Below are 8,757 nucleotides of genomic sequence, written 5' to 3'. Positions count from 1 at the left end.
ATCGTGGTCGGAAGTGGTTGGCCGGTGATGGGAGGTGGGAGATGATCGGCTTCTTCCTCTCTCCCTCTCTCTGCAAATCAGAGGATTTTTTTTTCTCCCCTGCGGCTGCAGAAATATGAGGTTTTGGGTTTTGGGTTTTGGGAAGTGGGTTTTGGGTTCAAAGGAAGAAGTTCAAGGAGGTGGAGGTGATGGTGGTGGGAAGATGGGTCGGAGGTGGTTGCCAGAGTGGAGACCAGAGATGGGGTAAGGAAGACAAGCTGAGGCCGAGCCTCCCTCTCTCCTTCGCGGCTGCAGAAACCAGCTCCCCTCTCTTCTTCTTCTTTTTTTTTCTTTTTTTAGAAAATGAGATCCCTCCTCTAACCCTAATTCGTTTGGGGCTTAATAAAGTGAAGAAAAAACGTAAATTCGACCCCCCCCCCCCCCCCCCCCCCAAATTACTTACTGGACCAACCCCATGCAGTGTATTTGCGACTAATCCTTTGTTCTATGGGGGGGGGGGGGCTCGGGTAAGATGAATCTAAGTAAAACTAAAAATGTATTCTACCCCTCCTTTTCCAGGACAGCCCCCTATTGCATGGTGACTACTCTTTTGCCGGATAGGTGATTACATGGTAATGGCACCCTTCTTTTCCGTAATATGAAGCTATACTAAGGGCACAAACTCGGCTTGTCCTTTTGATTACCATGCTTCGCTCGATTCACTTGAAACCTTGCTGAGACCTACATAGGATCTGGAACTACCCTATAACTGATTTTGGGACACAGATTCAATTGTTTTAAGGAGATTTATTCAAACAGGTTTATTTGGGGTTCGGTCAAAATGGGGTGTCTACACACTGGAAAAAAAAGCTTCTACCTTTCAAAAAACAAGGTAGAAATGTAACACAATGTTTTTCTTCCTCTGTTGTCTCCATTTTCTTCTCTCTGTTAGCAAAAACAAAAGAAACTCTCTTAGCGTCTCGCTCTGAAAATCCTAAAGTTCATCATGAGAATCGTCATCTTCGCCTGACTCGCCACTAGGAGCACCACCAGATCTCTGATAAACGGCGGTGATGATTGGATTACACACAGCTTCCACCTCCTTCAACTTCTCATCATAATCCTCCTTGTCGGCGGTCTGATTCTCGTCCAGCCATTCCAAAGTCTCCTTCACAGCAGTCTCAACCTTCTCCTTCTCTTCAGATTCCAACTTGTCGGCTAACTTGTCCTTGTCGTTAATCTGGTTCTTCATGTTGTACACATAAGTTTCCAGGCTGTTCCTCGCGTCTATCTTCTCCTTAACCTTCTTGTCCTCGTCCGCAAACTCTTCTGCCTCTCGGACCATCCGATCAATCTCATCCTGGCTCAACCGACCCTTGTCGTTTGTGATTGTGATTTGCTCTGATCGTTTAGCGGCCTTGTCCTCTGCCCTCACATTTAGGATTCCATTTGCGTCTACTTCGAATGTGACTTCAATCTGAGGCGTGCCCCTGTTCATACACAAGTACTTAATAATTTGGTTCAAGTCTTTGATGGAGATTTGGGGGGCATTTGAGAGAGAGAGAGAGAGCATTTTCTACTAGCAGATAAAAGCAGAAGACAAACCTTGGAGCTGGAGGGATTCCTGAGAGATCGAATTTTCCTAGCTCCCTGCAGTCCTTTGTGAGACTCCTCTCACCCTCAAAAACCTAAAAAATTACCAACCAAATTCGCAAACGCATAAGCACAAGTAAGATCTAAACAGAATTTCATACAACTAATTGATGATTATGTCTAATAGAACTCAGATAGACTGAGGCCCCGTTTGTTGTGGATTTTGAGAACCGATTGCAAGTTCAAAACTGATTATTGAACTCAACAGAGTTTTGGACTCGCAATCAGTTTTCAAAATCCAAAACAAACAGGGCCTAAGATGGGTTTGCAGTGCTGAAAATCACAAAAATATGGTTATAAACATATTTTCAAAACCCCACACGCCATCGTCGACTTGCTGGAGTCAATTAGCTCTCTTTTACCTTGGCCGCATTATCTTCAGAGTATGCATTTTACCCAACAAAGACTAAAAAGTCAATAAAAACTCCTATGACAATAATTATGACTGTGGCAACGGGGTACTCAGTTACATAGTGCTCGATCGTGCCACACCGGGTCAACTGGGATTTGCATTGGCTGCATTTTGGCCCGCACCCACAGATTAAGAGACTTGTAAGATGTGTGAAATCAAGGGGAAAATGTCGAGTACCTGAATTGAGACAGTTGTCTGATGGTCCTGGTAAGTAGTGAAGACTTGAGATTTCTTTGTGGGGATGACGGTGTTTCTTGGAATCAGCTTAGTCATCACACCACCAACGGTCTCGATACCAAGTGAAAGAGGGGCAACGTCCAGGAGAAGTATGTCTGCATCCAGTAAGTCAATGAAATTCCGAGTCACTCCAGCTAACAACTATCAAAGCCCACCAAAATTAATAATAGTAAGCAGCATACAAATAGATGAAGCATTCCGGCCATTTCAAAACCAAATGAATCTTAGGGCATGTTCAGCAAGACTTCTCATTCTCAGCTGAAGAAATGGGTGGACATGGGATAATCATAATCTCCAGAAGCGACACAGTGTAGCTTCAGAAAATCTGATTCTTCCCTGGCATTTGTGCTGTATTTTTGAGAAATTGGTGTGGCAGGTCGGGTTTACTCACTGGAAGAGTTGCCAGAAACAGCCTCAGTTTTTTTGTTTTTTTTTGGGGGACAAAATTCAAAGCTAATATTGCCATACTACAATGAAAAATCACAACCAAGTGAGACATGGAATTCGATTGACATAACTTAGGCCCTGTTTGTTTTGGTTTTTGAGAACCACTTGTGAGTCCAAAACTGATTATTGGACTCATTTACATTTAGGCCCTGCTCATTTGGGATTGTCAAACAGATTATTGGACTCGAAATTAAACATAATTTTGAGCCCAATAATCACCTAATTTTTCCATAACTATAATTAAATTCCACATCATAGCAAATTATACTTTAAAATTATAAAGCCAATATTCCACTAAGATATCAGTCTTTGATACTATTTAGATTAGGGTCTATCATAAAAAAATTGAGGTATACTCATTTGATGGTTTTTTATTATTCATTGTGGAAAGTAGAAAAGAATGGTATACCTTTTGTTTCTTCACCACCTTCTCCACTTAAGATGCTTCCTTGTACAGCAGCACCAAAAGCAACAGCCTCATCTGGGTTCACTCCCTTGTTGGGCTCTTTCCCATCAAAGTAATCCTTAAGAAGCTGTTGAACCTTAGGAATCCTAGTGCTTCCTCCAACAAGAACAATCTCATCAATTTGCTTCTTCTCCAAACCAGCATCTTCCATGGCCTTCTTCACAGGTCCCATAGTCTTCCTGAACAGATCATTGTTCAGTTCTTCAAAACGGGCCCGGGTGAGCGGTTCAGAGAAATCCAGCCCGTCATACAGAGATTCAATCTCCACTCTGATCTGGTGCTGGCTGCTCAATGCTCTCTTGGCACGCTCAGCCTCCCTTCTTAGCTTTCCTAGAGCCCTGTTGTCTTTGCTGATGTCCTTTCCGTGTTTCTTCTTGATCAATTTGATAAAGTACTCCATGATTCTCTGATCAAAGTCCTCACCTGCAGGACAATAAAACATCAATTTCGATAAATGGCTCCTCACTCTACAATACAACCAGTTCTTTAGAACCTTTTAATTTTATGGAAGTTTGCATCCAGTTGATTGCATCAACTCGTAGCAATCCAAAGTGCTAATCTTATTCTGAGATATTCTTCAGAAATGTTTCTCAAAGTTGCCAAAAAAGCTCGGTTGAGTAACTTTTCATGCTATAAAAAGCATAACTACCAAGAAACTAGACGAGCAAGCTCTGATACTGAGAAATTCAACTTGGGTTCACTGAAAACTCAGTTGATTGAGTTTCTCATGTTTAAAAAACATTCTAAGTGGGTGGTTGCTTTTTCATGTTTGAAATATAAGATTTAAGTTTTTCAGAGCTAGAAGAAAAGAATAACACTTACAGACAACTTGGCAACCTTTTTTAACTGTACAAGGACAACTACACTTCGTGAACTATATTCATGTTTTGTACAAGGATAACAACACTTCATGAACCATATTTAAGTTTTGTAAACAATTAGCTACTAAAGTTTGTGCAAATTGTTGAATGATTCCCTATAATATTTCCCCAAGTGTTTCTCAACACGTTAAGCAACCTAAATGGTAACTATTTGTAGAAATAAGAACAATAAGAAAAAGTTAATGGTTGCTGAAAACTCAGTTGATTGAGTTTCTCATGTTTAAAAAACATTCAAAGTGGGTGGTTGCTTTTTTTTTTTTTTTTTTTTTTTTGAATAATTTGCTTTTTTCATGTTTGAAATATAAGAGTGAAGTGTTTCAGAGCTAGAAGAACAGAAAAACACTTAAATACAAGTTGACAACCTTTTCTAACTGTACAAGGACAACTACAGTTCATGAAGAATATTTAAGTTTTGTATAAGAATAAGTACACTTCATGAACTATATTTAAGTTTTGTAAACAATTAGCTACTAAAGTTGGTGCAAATTGTAGAATGATTCCCTATAATATTTCCCCAAGTGTTTCTCAACACGTTAAGCAACCTAAATGGCAACTATTTGTAGAAAAAAGAACAATAACAAAAAGTGAATGGTTGCTGATAAAGTTCTTACCTCCCAAATGAGTGTCTCCATGTGTGGCCAGAACCTCAAAAACCCCGTTATCAATTGTCAGGATACTAACATCAAATGTGCCACCACCAAGGTCAAACACTAAGATGTTCTTCTCCCCACCTTTCTTGTCTAGACCATAGGCAATGGCTGCAGCAGTTGGTTCATTAATTATTCTTGCTACATTTAGGCCAGCAATTACACCAGCATCCTTGGTAGCCTGCCTCTGGGCGTCGTTAAAATATGCTGAAGAGAATATAGAAGAAAAACCATGTAAAAATTTGTAGTCATTCAAAAGAGAAACCCATAAAATGGCATGTCAATAGCTTGAGAACAAGCAGAAAAAAAAAGGCATCCAATGAATAATTTTGTTTACCAGGGACAGTGACAACAGCATCCTTTATTTTCTTCCCAAGGAATGCTTCAGCTGTCTCTTTCATTTTAGTTAGAACCATGGCGCTGATCTCTTCAGGGCTAAAAACCTTGGTTTCCCCATCCTTAATTTTAACTTGGATATAAGGTTTTCCATCTCTGTTAACAATCTTGTATGGAACAAGCTTCATATCTTTCTGCACCTCTTTGTCTTCAAACCTGGGGCAGATATATTACTATTTCAGTAAGCATATTCCTGTTAAATTACAAATATAAGAAAAAGATAGCACACTCAGAATGACACAAATGGAACAGGGTGAAAACTCACTTTCTTCCAATCAGTCTTTTGACGTCAAAAATAGTTCTTTCGGCATTGACAGCAGCCTGGTTCTTTGCAGCCTCACCGATCAATCTCTCATTATCCGTGAATGCCACCCAAGATGGGGTGATGCGGTTTCCTTGGTCATTGGCTATAATTTCCACGTGACCATTTCTATAAACACCAACACATGAATACGTTGTACCAAGGTCAATCCCAATGACTGTTCCCAACTTGGTCGCCTCCTCTTTAGCAATGGTGAATGCAAATAGACATCCTGAGACAAAATTATACATACCATTCCATTATATCAGCAGATTGACTCAAAATTAAAAGAGAGGAAGAGATTACCAAGAAAGTAAAGTAGCCACGACTACAATTTAATCACAATGACCGTATCAACAATGCTAAAACGTGTGGCAGTATGAAAGAGATACAGTGTTTAGACACCAGGAAACTTTTAGAAAGGCGCTAATATTGTTACACCCTTGATTTGAATCATCCACACTTCCAACCCCCTGCCTTCTATATTAAAAATTTTCATTGGATGTTCCAGTTCCCTGAGCTGTACAAGAAAATGGAGGATTCTAAATGGAAAGAGGGTGGTGGCACCAAAGCAAGAGGATGTAAATATCAGCTTCATTCTCAAAATGATTAAATATCCTGGTTAGAGAGGCGGGCTACCTCAATTCGACAAATGAACCATGTGCCAATATAAAAAATGATGACTATAGAAAACATGGCACGATGAGACATCCACATACATGATGATGAAATCGGAAGACATGGTAATGTAAATGTAAGTAGAACACACAACAAAACTATCAAAAGAAAATGGTACAAAAAAAAACAGAGAAAACAAGAGTTATTCAAGAATGGGTGTATTTGTTACAGAGATTTTTTCACATCCATCATGACTAAGTGCATAGCCCAGAAATCATCCTTTTCACTTCAATGTGAAGGGATGGGATTCATCTGTCTAAAAATAATGTCTTTTAATCTCTGTCGTTCACATTAAAGTAAAAGGCTAATTCTCAGCAATACACACAGTAGAACGGAAGTTCACTAGTATAAAAAGAGGACAAGCGCAGTAGCTGTGAATAGAAGCTAGTTAAGAATGGGCAGTTGTCCATTCTCGTTGGTCTAAGTTGTGGAAATACAACAATTAATGGGGTTGCCACAGCAGTTCGTGGAGTCAATATTGCTTCGAACAATGAGAGCAGTTGTGTTGCACTAAGAGACAATAAAACAAGAAAAAATTTATGAAGTTGCACAAGAAAATGATATCGTTGTACAAAAAATTTATATCAAGCAAATAACAAGGGATGATTCAGTTCGTCATTTCCAATTTAGAAAAAGAACCTTGTTGAGATACTGTAATTTTGAAAGGGAAACATTCCATTTCAATGATTTGAGCAAATAACAGAAAATTGTTCAAACTTCCAAGAGACTTTTATCTTTAATTTTTTTTTTATCAATGATTAAAAATATTTTCAATATAAACAACCTCATGATTCTAGATAACTAAAACAAACTTCACAAAAAATCAAAGCTACTTTCATGATCCTCAGAGTACTATACCAAAAAGGCAAAAATTAATGTTTCAAGTAAGCAGATCTCTAATCTCTTCAGATTTCTGTTCTAACAGAATCAAAGATTTCTAATTTTTTTTTTTTAATGGACAGATTTCTAGTTTGTATTAATAGAAAAAGTGATTTCCCCTGAATTACTGGCAAGTAATTACTAGTATTAAATTGAACCAGATCCACACATCGCATTCTACATTAATTACTGATTATTACCTAAATCTGCGAAGAGAAATCATTTCAGAGCTTAAAAAATTCATGATCTCAACAAAAATTGCATAATCACATCAGATCCACTCCTAAAAAATTAAAATGAAAATAAATGCATCCAGCATAGTTATAAAATGAAAAAATTCGCATTGCTTCCTATCATAAAAGATCAAATCTGCAATGAAATTCAAAGGAAAATACAAAGGAATCGAAACAGATCTAATGTATTTCTCGAAGAACCTAAAAAGTAAAATCCAGTTTTTTCAAAAGAAAAAGTTCATACTTTTATTTTAAAAAAAGAGATCGAACTAAAAAGAATTAATTAAATTGGAGGAAAAATAAAAATTTACCTGATAATACGATCAATAGCAAGATCAGAGATCCTCGATCTCTCCACGATCGATCCATGGCGTAAATTAGGGTTTTTTTTTTCTTTTCTTTTTCCGCTTTCTGATTCTAATCTTCTTACGAGTGTGATTTAAAAGCTATTTATAGAGGGCTTCATGTCCGGAACGCGTCACGTAAAATAAGAACGAGGGAACATGTCATATGAGATGACGTGGACCAATAGGATTGCGAGTACTAAAGGTTTCCACCAATTGGAAGTGTTTTGATGTTGGGGCAATTCTGACCGTTCGATCTGGGTTTTCAATTGGTAGCAAAACAGGATGCGGATTTGATTAGTAAAAGGGAGTTTCTAAAAGTTTGACACGTGTATAAGAATAAGTTTTTTCAGTTGTACTAATCTCAGTTTTTGTTGGATTAAAGAAATGATTTTTCAGTTACATTAATCTCAGCCATTCATCAGAAAGGTAAAATCCACTGTTTCAAAAGGGTGTGATAAATTTGCACCCCCTGTAGGATAATTCGCCTCCGTTAATGCTTTTTTTTTTTTTTAACGTGTGCTTTTCAACGTCAATTCACATTAGGGGTGCGAATTTATCATTGCCCTTTCAAAAACGAGTTTTTTTTTATCAAAAAGTACTGTGGGGCCCATAGGATGATTCAAACCGTCTATTTGATGGGCCACAACGAAAATATATTGTGCCCAAAAATTCCTTTCCATAGGATAATCCTAGCCCTCTAATCCATAGAGGATAATCCTATAGATCCGAGGGTTGGGATCATATCATGAAAATGATTTTTGGGGCACAACCTTGTAGCACATCAAATGGACGATTTGGATCATCCTATGGTGTTTGCCCTACAGCACTTTTTGAAAAATACTTTCTTACACCATAAAAAAAAACGACTGCTATTATGGAGACCGAGTGTGGAACCATGATTGGAACCTAACAAATCTCCACATGCCACATGGCATGTTTTTGCCATTTTCATGGAAAAAAAAGCCAAAAATCAAGGACAAGAAAGGCTATTTGTTCGGTTCCACTCTGGGTCCCCAACTGGGTTATCTCCTAGTAATATTTTTTCTCCATATCGTCCGTGAGATCTCTTTCCGCGTCAGTTTCAGAGGTCAACGAAAATTTCTAGTTATTTTGTGAAGACCATTGCAATTTGAGGAATGATAGATGCAAGGAGCCCTTGCATAGCCTTGCATCTATCATTCCTCTTGCAATTTTTTACAAA

At 38.2% G+C, this 8,757-nt stretch overlaps 1 protein-coding gene across 1 annotated transcript; it reads right to left on the bottom strand.

Annotated features, from left to right (window-relative positions):
• Nucleotides 1-771: 771 nt before the first annotated feature.
• On the bottom strand, nt 772-7,657 carry LOC143857244 (luminal-binding protein 5). Its single transcript, XM_077367665.1, has 8 exons — nt 7,521-7,657; nt 5,384-5,651; nt 5,060-5,274; nt 4,687-4,929; nt 3,138-3,617; nt 2,222-2,376; nt 1,585-1,667; nt 772-1,469 (listed from the first exon to the last, which is right to left on the bottom strand). The coding sequence occupies exons 1-8, from the start codon at nt 7,576-7,578 to the stop codon at nt 974-976; spliced, it is 1,998 nt and encodes a 665-aa protein (XP_077223780.1). The 5' UTR covers nt 7,579-7,657; the 3' UTR covers nt 772-973.
• Between the last annotated feature and the right edge of the window lie 1,100 nt (nt 7,658-8,757).

This window comes from Tasmannia lanceolata, unplaced genomic scaffold (assembly GCF_043159265.1).
Source record: "Tasmannia lanceolata isolate RefF3 unplaced genomic scaffold, GAP_Taslan_0.1 ptg000024l, whole genome shotgun sequence".
NCBI lineage: Eukaryota > Viridiplantae > Streptophyta > Magnoliopsida > Canellales > Winteraceae > Tasmannia > Tasmannia lanceolata.
Note: the sequence above shows the minus strand (reverse complement) of the source record. Positions and strands in the feature narration are given on the sequence as shown.